General features: G+C 38.7%; 1 protein-coding gene across 1 annotated transcript in view; it reads left to right on the top strand.

Moving 5' to 3' along the window:
• LOC135200161 (neuralized-like protein 4) overlaps nucleotides 1-17249 on the top strand; it is a 304677-nt gene extending 287428 nt beyond the window's left edge. Inside the window, exon 27 of the mRNA XM_064228519.1 lies at nucleotides 10355-17249. Coding sequence (XP_064084589.1) covers nucleotides 10355-10598 — 244 coding nt within the window. The 3' untranslated portion in view covers nucleotides 10599-17249. The remainder of the gene's footprint in view (nucleotides 1-10354) is intronic.
• The last annotated feature ends 382 nt before the right edge of the window (nucleotides 17250-17631 follow it).

Below are 17631 nucleotides of genomic sequence, written 5' to 3'. Positions count from 1 at the left end.
TTCTTATCGCTCCGCCACTGAGGCCATCAACCAGCTCTGGTCTTAGAGGTGTCGTGACGTCAGTCCCAGCGTCCTCTGAGCCTATGATGTCAGATGCGGTGGCTGTTCATTCCCCCAGCTATTATGTCACTGCTTCCAGATATGACTTCATCGCCTGCTCTCGCTGAGCCGTCCGAGGCATTAGTCCAAGCGGTCTACAAGAGACTGGACTCTATTTTGCGAGAGAGGATTTCTGCTGGGTCTACGAAGAAGAAGAGTCAGAAATGGAGAGTCTCATCTCCTACTCCAGCTAGTAAGAGACCACGTAGAAAGAGGAGTTTCTCTCCTTCCCCTATACCTACAACATCCCCCCTCCCCGTCGTGTCAGACGGAGGATAAAGGACTTTGTGGTGCCATCATCATCGAGTGAAAGGAGTGCTTTGTTTTCTCCACTACACAATTGTGTCTCTCTCATGCATGTTCATGCTTGTGCAAATGAGAGAAGTGTTTCTCCTCATGTACCACAAGGTCGTGTATCGTCATCACATGTTCTCATTCGTGAGGTTGGCAGTGGAGATGGTGGAAAGAAGGCATCCATCCTCCTCTGCAATACATATCTGTGTATCACCTGTACCTCATGGGAGTTATGTATCTTCGCCTTCCCTTCATGGCCGTGTTTCTCCTCATGCACGTGTTTGGGACAGTGTGGCGACATCTATTGTTCGTTAACATGATTCATCATTGCAAGTTTGGGTTGGTGAGGTCTTGGGTGACCCCCCTTCATCTGTTTCTGTACCAGTTCGTCGGCACAAGGATGATAAAGTGCCGATTAAAAGGTCAAAGGCTGCAGATGTGAAGGTCACTCAGGCTTTGTCTAAGGATTCTGCGATTAGCAAGACTGAGCCTGAGGGTCGAAGACGTGAGGCTTTAGAGGTCCATGGACATGCTTCTTGTTATCCTGGAAGAGACCTTAGCCTTAAAAGTCCATCTCCTCTAATTAGTTCTCGCCAGCGACGTTCGTCGTCTTGGGATCATGCTCGGTTGACTTCTCAAGGTTGTGTACTCAAATCATCACAAGATAATGTATGTGCTTCCTCCTGCAACTGTGTATGTGTTTCACCTGACGTATGTGTATGTGATCCATTTTGTGATCATGTACGGGGTGCTTCTCATGAGCCAGTGCGCTGTTTGAGTGAGTATCGTTTACAAGTGTCTTTGCTAGATGAGTTCTGAGAGCCTTTGGTCTCAGTTTCTTCAGGTTTTAGATCTTACACGCCAGCCAATGTTGTCAAGAATGTTAGGCTTCCTGGGGAAGCTTCTCCACCAGTTTACAGGAGGAGGAGGATATTACCAACTGTCTTCTTCATGTCATCGGTCACCTGTGCCAGAGCATGAGAAGGGAGATAACTGGTAATTTGTCTTCATTTGCAGAGGTTGTTGATCTCATTCGTGATCTCAACAACCTCAAAGGTAGGACACAAACACAATCTTCTATCACCCCAACAGGTATAGAGGCCATGCTGGGTGCTAAATTGGACACTAGAGCTTCTTTTGAGCTCCCCTTGTTGGGTCACACTCGGTCCATCCTACAACAAGTGAACTCTTTGGTGTTGGACCGAGATGGCTCTCTGCCTTCTAGTAGGTCATCTAAGCTTCTTCCCCCTCTCTTATGCATCATAGTAAGTACTATTCCACCAGTATGGTTCAATTGATGCCCCGTCACTATAACCTGAACGTGATATGTCTAAAACCTGGCCTAACTCTGGAACAGGTAGGACTGAAGGCCCTGGCTTTTCATCTCAAGAGTTCTTGGCTATGGAGACTACTGCAGCTTCCATCTTCCAGACGGTCTCCTGGCTGGACTTATGGTCCACTGCGATAGCCAAGATTGCTTCAGATAGGACTAAGGGAGGTTTAGTGAGTACTTCCTCTATCAATAGACTGTTGCAGTCCAGAGCTAAAGCGATTTCTTATCTGCCACACCTTGGCTCCAACCTGTGGGCCAACCACCTCCTGGCCAGGAGAGATGCAACACTGTCCAAAGTGGCAAATTCAGTGGACTCTGAGTCTTTGCTGTCTCTCAAAAATGGGGATCTGCTTGAGTTGCAGTTCCTGTTTCCGAGGACTGAATTGGATTATGCGATCGACCAGCAAAGAGCTGATACAAAAGACAGGTTGGTAGATCAAGCAGTATTGAAGTCGGAGGCACGTTCAAGATGCCCTCCCCCTCCCCTCCTCCTCAGCAACAGGTGAGAAGATCTTCACCTTTGAAATCTCCAAAAAGTTCTGTCTCTGGGAGGGTTTCCCAATCTCCCTCACAGGACAAGGCAAGAAACAACAACGCCCCTACAAGCCTGGTAGGGGCGTTAGGGGAAGGGGCAGAGGGGGTTGTCAATAGAGTGGGCGTCTCTCCCTCTCCATTGCCACCGATAGGGGGATGCCTGGAGGGCCAGTAGGCCAAGTGGTAAGGGTATGTAGCGGAGAAATGGGTAGTAGACGTTCTGTGGGTGGGAAATCAGCTGCCATTCATTTTCTCCTCCCCCCCCCTCTCTCGGACAGACCCGTTTTCAATCGGACCTACACCCACAACACTCAGAAGTTCATGGCTCCTCTTGAGGAAGTGTTGAAAATGCTGAACAAGGGTGCAACAGAAGTAAAGCATCCTTCCCCGGAGTTTTACAGTCGGATTTTCCTGGTGCCCAAAGCAACAGGCAACTGGAGACCAGTAATCGACCTTTCCACCTTGAATCATTTTGTCAGGAAGACAAGGTTCAAGATGGAGAAGCCTTGAACAGTGTTGGCAGCAACAAGGGACAATGACTTCTTGCTGTTGATAGACTTAAAGGATGCTTACTTCCAAATCCCTATTCGCCCTTCGTTCAGAAAGTTTCTTAGCTTCACTCTGGGAGAGAAGATCTTCCAGTTCAAGGTCCTGTGCTTCGGGTTGACCATTTGCCTACTAAGGTACCTTGACGACTGGGTGGTATTAGCAAGCTCCAGGGGGAAACTGCTTCAGGACAGAGATCATCTTCTTCAGTTTTGTCAGGAGCTGGCATATTGATCAACCTAGAGAAGTCGAACCTGGTTCCCAGACAGAAAGCTCTTTACCTAGGTATGGTTATAGATCAGCAGCATCGAGGGTTTATCCGTTGGACCATGGGTTAGACAAGTTGTGGTTAGTAGCACAGTTCTTGTCTTAACTCGAACAGACTGCACACCAGTGGCAGGTCCTCCTGAGGATTTTGTCTTCACTGGAGAAGCTGGCGTCTTCATCTTCGATCTTTGTAGTGGAGACTGAAAGATCTCTGGTCCCCGGCGGGAGATTCTCCTCTACAGAGAGTCCCTCTGTCCGAAGAAGTGAGGCAAGACCTTCATTGGTGGGTGGACAACCAGAATATCTCGGTTGAAATTCCTCTACGTTCTCCCCCTCCGGACTTCTGTTTTCAGATGCCTCCATTTCGGGTTGGGAAGTTCATCTGGGAGACCTCCTTACGTCAGGCATTTGGAGTGCGGAAGACAAGCTTCTTCGCATCAACATTTTGGAGCTGAAGGTGGCTTTCCTGGGGCTGAAGGAGTTTTGGGAGAAAGTGGAAGGTCATTTGGTAGTTCTGATGTATTATAGAAATAGTTGATTGGAGAATGGTAATTTCATTCGTGGGAGAATAGTCGAATTGACTAGTTCGTTTGTTTCTTACTTTTTGTCCCCATTTCTGGTGTTCGTTTATGGACGGAAAGTAAACTGAATGATTGCCGTTTGTTTGAATAAATTAAATTAGTAACAAATTCTTAACTTTCCCTTTTTGGATATTGCTAATTGAATTAAATTAAGAATTTAATTTAATGGTTAAAATGTTATTCCTTAGAAAAGGAAAGAAGTGTTATTTTGCGCTTGCCAATCTATTTAATGAGTTTCAAACGTCTTGTTAACGACATTGAGTTTCGGAACACAAGCCGAACAAAATGAAAAACGGAGATTTGTTGACTGTTTTGATCCGACAAGGAGAGTGAGGTCTTGTGGTACCTGTCGGACAGAAGAAACAGGGTGATTCTTTTTTTTTTTTTGCACCGATCAAAAAAAGTGAATTTAATTAAGTCGCTTAATCAAGAAAATTTCGAAGCCAAAAGAAGAAATTGTTCTGGGATAAATGGTGCAGGTTAAGTTGAAGATATTATAAAGACTTTGCCTTAAAAATTGATATTTGAAGTTAGATAAATTCTAACAGTATGACAAACACCATGGTGGTTGCCAATATGTGAACAAACAGGGGGGCCTGGTGTCATACGTCATCACTGCATTCCTTTGAACCAGTGGAATTAAACGAACACCCAAGTAGGCGAGAATCAAACCAACAGGGGTGGAGCTTTCTCCTGCTAGGTTACCATATTCGAGAGGCAAAGGAAGGAATTGGTAGGTAGCCTGACAAGGACCGTGAGTCATCAAGAACCAAGAAAATCCTGGAGGGCACAGTAGTGGTCTTTTGCAAATCAAAAGAAGGTCCGTGGGCATTGAAGGCTTTTTCAGGTCTGAGGAGAAGGGCCTATGTTAGACCCTCTTCTCAACTTTAATTCAACCAGAAAAACCTTAGGGGATATTTATCTGTTTAGTGGCTCCCAGATCCTCTTGCACTAGCAAGAGACAGTCTTCTTAACCTAAACCCTTATGGGAACAATCTCAAGATTTATTCCCTTCCCCCCCTCCGTTTTGCCCCTGATCTGGTCAGTTCTGAACAGGTTAATTGAGGTTTCACATTCGAGTTCTTGAAATCTCCAGGCATGACCTTAGGGTTGGCATCCTTTGTGGACCCTCAAGCAGAGTGGTTCACTGGATCCTTCTGTTCCTGTATTCTGGCAGGGGTTCCAAGAGAGATTCCCTCTGTTGGGCAACAAACTTCTATTGTCAACCTTAAAATGTAGAAAGGAATTTTCAGCCAGTCGGTAAAGAAATCCCTGTCTCTTATTTTGGATGGAAACTATCAAGTATCTTCCTCTGAGCAAGGGGATTTGTCCTCAACCAGGAAGCAGTGTGGAGGAGGAGGAGAAAGGCAAACCAAGGGGATTTTGGCCAATAAAGCGAACATTATGGGAAAAGAGGCGAAAGGGTGGACATAATAATGTTCCAGATTAACCTGTTAAGAAAAGAAAAGTACCTCCATTACAAGCACAATATTTAACTTAGGGAATGGGCAAAAGGGACAGTCTAACTGTTTTGAACAAAAGTGAGGGTTTTTCGTACGAGTTAAACAGGGGACTCATCACTCCAAATGTTCAAAGAGAAAGCCGCCTCAGGTTCAGGCAGGACCAAGGGGGTAGCAGATTTTATTTTTTTATCGTTCACCTCAGGGCAAATGAAAGAGAGGGTCATCATCCTCTTATTCTACCTCGGTTCAAGAGGCTAAAGAGAGCAGCACTAGGGTTGGTGTTATGCCTGAAAGGTATAGACATCTCTTCATTTTGGAAGATTTCCATGTTCTTCAGGGGTTTCAAACAAACCTGTTCTCCAAGGGAACTCAAGCCTCTGGCATGGGATGTTTCACTTGTCCTGAGAAGCCTCACTTGAGCTCCGTTTGAGCTCTTGTGTCGTTTGTCTGACAGAGATCTAGTGCTAAAGACAGTTTTACTGTTGGCCTTGGCTTCTTCGAAGAGAGTGAAGGAGCTTCATGGCCTAAGTTATGATGTGAAACATACCAGATGTTGGGGTCGGTGACCTTTGAGTTTGTCCTGGAATTCATGGCCAAGACCCAAAATCCCTCGGTACATGACGACAGATTTGCCTCCTTTTCCACTCCATCATTGAATGACTGTGGACAATGATCCATAGGAGCTCTTACTTTGTCCAGTCAGAGTCATAAGATGTTACCTTAAATGGACTCGTCATCTAAGAGCTAGATGTCGTAGACTTTTTGTCAGCACCAGTCGTTCTGGAAAAGAGGTTTCCAAGAACACTGCTTCATTCTGGATATGTGAGGCGATTAAGCAAGCTTATTTCTCACCTGATGGTTCTCACGCTGAGTCTATGCGGGCTAGAGCACATGATGTCAGAGGTATAAGTTCTACTCTGGTATTTAAGAAAAATTTTGGTGTTCATAGAATTTTGAGCGCTGGTTCCTGGTTGTGCCAGTCCACTTTCACTTCTTTTTAATTGAAAGATGTTGCTCACAGATCCTTGGACATGTTTTCCATAGGCCCTGTGGTGGCTGCCCAACAAGTTGTATAATTCATCCATTACCCTTAATAGGGTATTTTGTATCTTACCTATGATTGTGTGGAAGAGAGAATGAGTGAGTTGGCTGGTCTCCTTTTTCTTTTTTCTTTTCTTCTGCTACAGGCGGGTTGAGGAATAGACACGTCATATGCTGGACTGGTCTGATACAGGTGAGTAAGGTAGCCATAGTGAAAGTTGGTGTGTTTTATGATCTTGGAAACACCAAACCCTCTATTCAGTAGCAAATACTCTTTCTACAGCAAGGGGGAGTGAGGAGTGGTAACAAACCCCTGTGAGGATAGGGTTTGTTACTTGAACAGTCAGAATTCTCTGTGGTACTTCAACCCAGATGGCTGAGTTGTTAGATATCTGATTATTTATATGCTCACGGGCATGAGACCACCTTCTCTAGAACTCATTCTTTTAAGAGGGGTGGTCAGGTGGCCTAACTCCCAGCTGGTTTAGGATACTTGTACCTCCCACCAAGTATAAGTTTATCCTGTTGTTAAGACCGAAGGTTTTTTCTGCATATGAACAAAGGACAATTTTTTTTAATCAATTTGTATTTTTCATGGCTAACAAACCTGAGGTCTTAATGTTTACTGGCCACCTCTAGCCGCCCCTCTCTCTGTTGTAGTTCCTGGGTTGGGAAAAGACTCAAGACGCCACAAGGTAGTGTGCTGTCTCTGACCAGCTATCACCTCATATGCGCAGGAGTTGCCAGATATCATAGATTCCTTGCCTACAATCTTTGATTGTTTTTAACCAGTTAACAGCTTGCACTTTGCACTTGGAAATATCCTATCGTTGAGACCTCAGGTTTGTTAGCTATGAAAAACAGAAATTGATTAAAAAATTTGTCATTTTTGGCGAGGTCATAAAGCTCCACTTTCAGCATGCCGTCACGTGGATGTGCACTGTTCTTTATCAGCCAGTCCTTTATTGCTTTGTTTCTCCAAGATGATGTAGGTTTTTTTTCAACCACCATCGAGTGGTGGGGCAAGATGCATTGTCCATCACAATTACAGACTTCGGGGCAATGTTAAGTAACTGCGTTTTAAACCATTGCTTGAAAACTGCAGCATTCATCTGATTGTGATAATCACCATCATTTTTTTTTGCTTGAATAAATAATTCAGCATTCTTGATAAAGCCTTCTTTCGTTCCTGCATGAAGAATGATGAGGCGATTTCCTTTTCCCATGGGCGGCTTTACTCCTGTTGCTTGTTTGGACACCATGTCAGTCCAACATTTTGCAACATGATAATTCTGATTAACCCAGGTTTCGTCAAGGAAAACAAGTTTTCGAACAACTGTCTGACTTGCCACATCTCTCTGAGAAATCTTGTGCGAGCAACAGCAACATCACTTCATTCCATAAGGAACTTGCGGCCATCAACTTACGAAAATCGAAAGGCAATCTGCAACAGAACTCTTCAAAGTGACTCAATGCTACCATTGTAAAATATTTTCTTTCTTAGCTCTTCCATGACTTTGTAGAGTGTAGGGATTTCATTTCTTTCGTAAAATTATAATACAGTTCTTCTTAGGATACACTTATCGAAGTCATCAAAATTTGTAACCGTTGCAGGCTGAGTTTTTGTCAGTGAATAGAAGACAGGTTTCTTGTTTTCAGCCTCTGGCCCCCATTCTTGATTTGCTTTGCTGCAAATCCTTCTAACTGTCCTTTCACTTACTTTGGTGGCTTTGGCTGTCTGAGCAAGGGCTTGAGTGGATGGTAACAAAGGTCTTCCATAGGCCTTTTCATCTAAAAAGTAGTGATTCACGTTATAAATTATTTCCTTCCCTTGACTGTGCAGGTTGGGGCAGTGAGAAGTGGGAGATGTTTCCATGTTGCGTCTGTGACAGTGACACAGAATGACCTTGTCAGGCTGAGGTGGCAGCGGAGCACAAATCCAGCACAGTGGTGTTGTCAAATCTCAGGAAAACATTTTTAATAATATTAATTTTCCCATCAAAACCTTATGTAATTCTTAAACATATGAAGTTTTATTATAAGACATAGTAATTACCATATATTTAGTTAATGTAAAAAAATATCAGAGACATTTTGTCATCACTGTCGAGGCGTATTTATAGAATTGTGGCAACTGTGTGGAGAATCCCGGCTAAACGTGGCCAACACCTTAGTGGCCCAAAAGGCTGTGTTTGATTATAGTCTTACAATTGAACCATATGGACATTACATACTCCCCAAATTTCACTACACCAAACATGCCCGGAATTGGCCCGTTACATAGCAGTTGCATTAACCAAGAGGAAGCTGTCATAAGGAAGACAGAGAAAACTGTCTACAAAATCAACTTGGCAGGTGCAGCAATATCTTTCAACAGTACCTGTTTAAAAAGGGGCTTCTGCCAGAAAAAAAAATAATAATAATACAGGTTTTATTGAAAATATCTATTTCAACTGCATTTATTTTGTATAGGAGTTTCTCTATTCTTATTACTGACTATTCTTCTGTACTCAAATTGGCTATTAAAACGTCATTTTGAGTACAGGGGAAATACTTATGGGGGGACTGGATTATTTTCATACATACGTAACTTAAGTCATACAGTACGTACATATATTTTTAACCATAAAATGTAAGATTTAGTACTTTTAAACATAGTATTAATAATATTTCAAAGATTAATATGTACACTAATAGGATGATATGTTAATGTATATTTGATGTAGGATGGTATTTTTAGAAATACTTTGGGGGGTCTGGTCCGCATCCCCCACGAATATTGGGGTTCCACTGTATTTGTTTAATTAATTCATGTCATTTACAGCAGTTGCAATCATAAAGGCTGGATATTGCATATTACAGAAAAATCAATATCTCTCTCTCTCTCTCTCTCTCTCTCTCTCTCTCTCTCTCTCTCTCTCTCTCTCTCTCATGCAAAGAATGGCTTTGAGTTTTTTTACCCTTATCATGCAATGAGCATGAAATAAACTTGTGCTAAGATAACTAAAACGTCTGTGTATCGTTGTTACTGTTTGTACGTTTACATTAAAGTGATCACACACTTACATGAGTATTACTTATGTTTCTACTTTCAGTTAGTACATCAAATATTATGTGGTAATACAATTTTGAGTTATTTGGCAGAAAATTGTCTCTGACAATTAAACATCTAAATTATATCCGTATCCGCATCCGCGAGGGTAGGGTCATCAAATATCTGCATCTGCATCTGAATCCACAAATAATATGTATTGTGAATTCACGCAACTTGAATTGCGTAAGATTGAGGTATTACCATATACCTTTTATGATTGTAGAAAGTCTTCAGTGGTTAACTGATTAGCAGTGTATAGAAGCAAATTAATTATGGAAAACATGATGCTTCACTGGTTTCCACATTTTGTTTGATTAAAATTTTTGTTGAAAAAGTTGAATTAAAAAAAAATGTGCTGTGTGTAGTTTTCTCTGTGTAATTAACTGCTGTATTTGAGAAAATATTTCTGAAAACATTTTGTCATTCAGCTAAGTGTGTGTTCATAGAAACACAGTTTATTAGAACATTTGAATTTGCAAGAGTAAAGCCTTATGTAATTTGCTAGTCAATGAAGTTTTTTGTGGTTTGGAAAGTGGAAATTATGAAAGCTTTACTAGGTAAAGGGCTCTAGGAAGGCTCAAGAAATCAGTGAAAAAGAGAATAGATGAAGGTCCAGTACATATGGGAGTTCATTCAGTAAGTGCATAGGACAGAGTAAAGAGAATTCTCAATTTGTGTAATCTCATTTAGGGAAAAGTGAGAAAAAAGCCACTTTGGTGATGATGAAAACATTAGATAAAAAGCAGAATAATTCATTAAAAACAAGTATCGTTTTGCATGGTCTAATTATTTGCTAATCTTTGAGGCATGTAGCTCTCCTGTTAATGTCTTACCACTTTCATTACCCTTTCCATGGTTTAGTGTAGATTTGTAGTAAAAGTTTTTTGCTGCATTCTCAGCTGTTGCATCGCTATCAGCTCTAGTTTACTACTTTTCTTACCTAGCTGTTCAACTTCTTTATTTTGTGCCAGTTTACACTTCTTGTTTTGGACTAGTTGTATGAGAGCTTAAGAAATGTGACTTAGTTGTGTGGTTAAACCCCATTTCTTTGCAGTTATGAAAGTGGTATCATACTTTGACATTTGTTTCTTTTGAATCGCAGGTATGTTGATCCATGCACTCGCAAAAGAGTGCAGGTGCAAGTTGTGCTACAGGTAGCTGTGAAACCAGGGTCTTACAAAGTAGGTTCCCCCTCAGTGGCGTGGACGCCCAATCACCACGAAACAACAAACAGCCATACAAATCCTGATCCTCATCTTCAGCCCGATACCATAGAGTGGGTCACCAAGGAACGAGGAGCAACCCAACTTCTGGCACTCTTAATTCGAATGGAAGAAGAAAAGTAAAAATAGCTCAAAATAATGTGCACTATTTTTATATTTATTTTGTAAATGAGAGTTAAGCTTCCACGGGCCAATTCTGTCGCGTAAAGAAAAATTTATTTGTTTTCTTATGATGATACAACCTGTGTTTAAGTGTATAACTAAGGTCTCTCTCTCTCTCTCTCTCTCTCTCTCTCTCTCTCTCTCTCTCTCTCTCTCTCTCTCTCTCTCTCTCTCTCTCTCTCATATATATATATATATATTGCTTGATAGATGGGTCATACAATTTAGCAAACATGTTTTGACAGTTTGAGGTAAACGTATTGAGACATCATTACTTTCTTCTCATTCATAACCATTGTATTGTAAATATAATCACTTCTGCCTCCCTCCATTACCCAAAAACAAAAGTAGTGAGTCAGAGAATAAAGTCATTTATTAATTTGTAACTTGGGCATGTTAAGTTGGCAGTACACTTTTTGTCAGTGACTCGTTGGAGGTTTTTGTTGAAAAAATATTAATCTAGCCATGTAAGTAAGAGTAGTGAGGGCCTTTTCATTACTTAGTATTATAGCCTGAAAGTCAGGCACATACTATTGGAGAATTACTTATCCAGCATGCTGTTGACTAAAGGTGACCTGCTATATTAGAGCCCATTTTTTATAGAAGTGATATTGTTATGTGATTCCAGCAAAAGAATGCATAATGAACTCATAGATTGACACTGCAATCTTTTTATGGTTAAATCTGGCTCAGTTTACAGTGAAAGGAGAATGTGTGGAGCTGTTTGAGTACATAGTTACTTCTGTTTGGAATGTTCTTCAAGTTGAAGTGTGCAAAGCAGGTCTCTCTTCTGAAGTAAAATGTAGCGGTTTTACAGTAAGTTTTCTTGTTGAGCTCATAAATTTTGTTGGAAAGAAAACTTTTCAAAGCCTCAGTTTGCATATTTGGTGGCTAACATTTTCTTTTCCTCCAGGGAGCCTTTTAAGCATCCAAAAATATACAGTATTCTGTGGTATAGTTTAAGTACTGGACTTCATAATAAAGTTTGACATTTTGTTGATATTTCCCCATTGCAAGTCAGTGAATCAATTTCTACTCCAAAATCAAGTTTAATAATGTTGCCAGATTATGTTAGGTATCATCAGGTGTATATATCCTAGAATTATTCAGGTTCTATTGGACATTTTACTAATGTTTCCAGTTCTTAAAAATATATTTCTTAAAAATATATTTCATAGGTATTCAGAGATATCCATTCCATTTTATTTATTGGAGGGGTTTCCATTGAATGAACAGTAGCACACTGGGCTTGACCTACATAGTCGACATACACTTACGTGTACTTATTCATGTTTGGAAGGTAAGGGCATTCCTTAGGTGTGTGTTGTTGACAATGGTTGTGCAGTATGTACATGTAATATACTTATGCTAACCTGTAAGTAAATAGTTTTGTTAACTTAATCTCCAAAAAAATATTTTTTCCTGATTTATAAAAATTCAAGAGTTTGAGATGCCAGATTAAACCTTAAAAGGAATGAACAGCTGACTAGGGTGACAATGCTACGGCACTGTTGTTGTTTTGATGGCCGTATTGAAGATGCAAAGGGTCAGTCACCTAATAACTGGGGAATGTAGAGGTTACCATTACACTCACTGCATGTTGTTGTTCTTGTTATGAGCTTTGAATGGGCAACAATATTATTCCCTTACACTATGCAATGAAATGTGAACACTATTTAGCTTTTATAATGTGAAATCCAGTGGATTGCATTTCTTACTACAGAATTCCCAAGCATCGTTGCTTTCACCTAAACCTGTCCAAATATCTTTATATTAGTCACTAGGTAAGTACATAGCCTCTTAGAAGAAGTTCACGAGAACAGGTTTTTTTAAAAATTATCATTCCTGTTGGTTTAGGTTGATTTGAAGTCTTAACAGGTTTTTTTTGTTGTGGTTCAGCCTCGTACACTACCAACTTCAGATGTGCTGAGTCATTCCAGCCTAACCTTCCCTTGTATAGCTAAGCTTAGCAGCATGTTAACTAGTTTAATTTATGGTTTTGCCTAACCTTTTCTATATACTACTGTATTCCAAGTTTAAGATATAATGTATGTAGATAAAGGTACGGTAGCCTAGTGCAATTGTAGTACTAACTCTCTTAATGAAGACTTTTAGGCCGTTGGAGTGTACAGTTTCCTATTAAGACTGTGCAGTCTGTATTACATCAAAACTAGGTACTGTAGATATAAGTCTTTATGTTTCTCATTTGAGTATTACTCAGTGTAAGTCAGTTTCCTGGGCCTCTGAAGGAAAAGGATCAATCTCCTTAAATGGATTGTCCACTGGGAGGATTACAGATTGTTTGTCATGCATGTGGATGTTCAGCGAGTTCATCATAGAGTTTTCCCAGCTTGTTTTATTCTGTGCAGGCACAATTAACACTTGAAAAGGGGCCTAGGGAATTGCGTTTCACTGAATGCAAGTGATGCTCAAGTTGTGTGGCAAGTGACTTGAAGCACCATGAAGTTGATTCTGTGCCAAAATTTGTTATTGTATAGTTTATTAGTTTTAATTTCTTCTACTAAGTTTTCCCTCACTTCACTACGTAAACTCCTTGTATGAATAACCGTACGTTATATGGTTTTGACTTCTGTTCAGTACTCTTCCCACTTCATTTGGTTTTCTTCTATTTATTGTGCATTATAAGTACAAAAGGGTTCCAGGAGAATTCCCTGTGAATTTATTGCAGTGTATCTAGAATTTGTTCCTCAAAGCTTGAGTATGTTACCAGTTTTTGAATCTGTATTCTTTACACACAATTGAAAAATTATATTTTGTCCTGAGGTATATTTGTTTGGGAGATGAATATTAAATTACAGTATAGTATCCATAAAATCTTGATTTTGATATTAAATTTTAATTTTAAAGTTGATGATAAGGGCTCTGAAGAATTTTCAGAAATACGTACCTAAGTACAAAAAAAAAAATTATAATTCCGGCATAATTTTTATAATTGGCAGAATATTAGCTTTTAAGAAAATGTCTAGTTTCTAGACCTCCCATAGAGATGTGAACTCTTGTGTGAAAAATACAATCCATAATAGATGCCATATGAGAGGTTAAGTTTGGATTGAATGGCTCTTAGCAAAGCCATTGGAGCTGTTTCTCAACTTGATTTCCTCTTCAGTTGTGATAATTTGTTTGAAGTTGATGTCAGATATTTACTGTAGTTTTGCATAGTTTCCTGATTTTTAAATGTAACATGAATAGACAGGTGAGGAATAGGTATATGTAAAATGGTTAATGGTTTAAATCTTTACATAAAAGTGGGGAAAAGTAGAAAATGATTGAAATTAAGCCAAGCTTCTTTTCACCTTGCACTTTCACTCCTTTTACACAGCATATACTAAAAGTTTTACCAAACAGATATGAAGTCGGTTCTCTTGTTAAGAATTGAAATTTTAAACAAAACTGTATGTAGAGGACAGGTACATGCTACATTTTTAAATGAATCATTATATCCAATGTGTAAGGTATGGTTTTTTTCAGCGTTATTGGGAATTTTTTGGGGGGCAACAATGTTAAACACTTATGGTTAATGGTTCTGCAAACATGAGTACAATCATAGGATTTCTTCCCTTCAGTCCAGTTCCGTATAGCCTTAATGGAAGCATAAGAATGACTAAAATGTAGGATGGAAATAATAGCATGAAGAAACACAGTTTCCCATTTTATTTCTGAATTAATATAAAGATTTAAATTAAGTAAAAGCTCCACTTTGACCTGTGTAACATAAAAAAAATGTTAATTTAGAATTTTTTGTATATGCACATTAATACTACTGTTAGTAAAATAACAGGAGAATACTTCTGGACCTAACATGTTTAATAAGAAATCCTATATTTTTATTATAACTTTCAGTAGGAGTTTTGGAGACTTGCTAAGGTGATAACAGGTACCTTTTGACTGTAGTGTTATCCATCACTGATAAGTTTCCCTCATAAATTTTTTCCTGAAGGAAAAATAGACATGGAAAGACTGTATAATGCATCATAAATTATAAATTGTACAAGGTTTAGACTGTCAGTAGTACTCTGAAGTCCCTTCTCGATGGTGCAGTTCCTGAACTTCATGCCAGTGTTTTTAGAGTACATTGTCAAATAGTCCAACAACAACTCGTTGAAGCTCGATGCAGATATGGCTCTCCCAAATTAGTTCCAAATGAGCAGTGAAAATTGGATCAAGAGGGAGTTAAGTAGTTGTGGCCAGGGAGGGAGAACAAGTTATAAAAGCTGTATAAGAATAACTTGAAAAGCTCCATTATAGAATACATTTTTCTGTGATAGGGTCAACCCATGGCTATATTATGTAATTGCATGACTGTTGTAGGGATTCATTTCTTCTGTTTTTCTTTAAGGTTTCATTTGATATTTCAGCAAGTGTTATTTCCAATGTAAGGCCTGATACTAATCTCAATCTGGTCAGTTTTCTCAGTATTGTATATTGGTTGTATATATTTGTAAACATTATGTATGTAAGAAACCGTATGTTTTTTCTTTTTGTGAAAACAATCTAGTCTTTGTTGAAATTTTTTAGGTTTTTGTATCATTTTGATGAATGTGTATGAGATATTTCGATGGTGTTACAGATAGAATATGAGATTTGTGCTAGAAGACAATGAATGCCATGTTTTAAGGTCAGTTTATACATATATGTGGCTGAAAAATGCTTGCTTATCATGTAGAATTGTTAATGTTTGACCAGCAGAATTTAATGAGTGGTGTGGTTATCCACAAACTGTTAATGAATGTTAGGTTACTAATCAAAATCTACCAATTTGTATTAGAAGGTTGTATTAAGCACATAATTTTTTTTATTACTAGACTACATGTCAGAGGAAAGCTGTTCACTTTTGATTGGTTAGTGGGTGTCATATTAATATAGTAAAAGATTTCTTGTTTTCTTACTTAAGGTTAATCAAAGACATATATCATTTCAAATAAATGTGCTGTCAGCTGAATCTCAAGTCTCTTCAAGCAATATGGTGTAAAGTACAGTATGGGAAAACTTCCAATATATTTGATATTTGACATGAAGCTCATTATGTTTTTCATCATTGTTATTGATTTTATTGATAAAATTTCATAACTTTTAAATTTAGAATTCTTAAATTGTATTTGTTTTTGCATAAATAGGTACCTTTATAAATACATATTTGATCAAATTCACTAATTGACATTCCTGCTGATGTTAGTGAGAGTACAGTACAGGCAGTCCCCAGCTTACGACGCTGGTTCCGTTCTTGAGACGTGTTGCAAGCCGAAAATTGTTGTAAGCCAGAAAATCATAAAAAAAACTGCATTTTTATTGGCCTTTTCATAATAAAATGTTCAAATATCAATTTCTGGAGTCATATTTCTTCTGTCAGATTGGCATTGTGAGCGTTGTAACCCTGGAAATAATTTATGGTGAATGTAATTGAAAAGCGCCATAACCTTGGAACATCGGAAGCCAAACCTGTCGTAAGCCGATGACTGCCTGTACAGTACTCCAGTCAGTGTTAATCTTGCCGTTTCTGCAGACTGATAGGAATGCAGAACTGACTAAAATTGCAATTACTTATATGAATTATAAATAGGTTTAACATTTTATGTAAGACTTCATATAATGGATCAGTCATTCTTTCAACTTCCAAATTATGTTGACTTTGATATTTGTACTATGGTACACAAATTGTATTTGAGGGTCTGGACATAGTCATGGTTATAGTTTATGAGCACCTCTTACAGTGTAGTCTTAAAACAGTTGATGCTATTTCAGATTCATGTGGTTTCACTGGAATGTAAAATAGCATTGAGCAGCTATGTGAACAAAGAATGTACCTGTACAATATTTCATCCGAATTGTATCATTTGGAAAGCAACCAATAAGTAAGCGTTGGAAAAAAAATTCACTGTATTAAAGCAACAGGAATGTTGGATAAAATTCCAGTGACTAGCAAGAAAATTCAAGATATGGTATGCAAAGAGTTTATTCCATATACTGGAGGATTATGATTGCTTGTAAATATTTTTTGTGCATTATGAGATTGTTAGAAATTGTTTTACCATTGTATTGTTAAACATTTCAGGATATCCCACCAACAGTTCCTTCCACTCACATTCATAAAGGTTATGCTGGAATTTTTATCTTGCATTCATGAAGTGGCAAGCTAAGTTTGCTATGCAATGATTGATATTTCATTCCTTTAGTTTAAGTATTGAGGAAAGCTTTATGTTCTTCCATGAAAAAGTTGTCACTGATATTTGCAAAGTTCTTTTACTGCCTGATAATATACATATCAGATCCAGACAGACTGCAGATTTCTGCCATGAACTAGGATTCAGTTTTGTGTAAGTTGAAAATGAATGCTAGGTTTAGACAGGTAAACTTTTATGTAAAAATGGGACCTGGATGGAGTACTACATTGAGATTTATTTAGGCAACTTTGTTGAATTTTTATATTTTTTTTAAAGTAAACCCCCATTGTAGATTAGCTCCAAGAGGTCATGAGAGTGATAGGTTTATGCATGATACTACGCGATTTAAAAAGTTAATCACCACTACAAATCAAGGTAGTATGAATCTCTGCATAATGATTGTCAAACAATAATAAAACTGGGAATGGTAAAACATTTTTAATGACCTCAAATTTTACTTTACTGAACTATTGCATGAACTGTATTAATAAAAAACAGCCTTAATCTAAAGAAGAAACCCCAACTAAGCTTATGCGAGTTGGCTCCAGTGGACCGCAAGGTGACACTCCTCTCACTCTTTAGTGACTTGGATGATATTTGCACTGCAGTGCTTTCCATGATTAACACTGTTTTTTATTATATTGGTACTGTGTTCATAATCCTTGTGCTGTGCCATTCATTTCCTTTTGTATCTTGTAATCCTTCACCTTTCTTCATCTTACATGCTCAGTATTTAGTGAGTTTAGGGTTAGCTGGAATGGTTATTAAACTTGGTAACAAGGTAGTTAACTAATGGAGATTGGGAATGAAGGGAA

This window comes from Macrobrachium nipponense, chromosome 26, assembly GCF_015104395.2.
Source record: "Macrobrachium nipponense isolate FS-2020 chromosome 26, ASM1510439v2, whole genome shotgun sequence".
NCBI lineage: Eukaryota > Metazoa > Arthropoda > Malacostraca > Decapoda > Palaemonidae > Macrobrachium > Macrobrachium nipponense.
The sequence above is the reverse complement of the archived record's forward strand: the minus strand, read 5'-3'. Positions and strand labels throughout refer to the sequence as shown.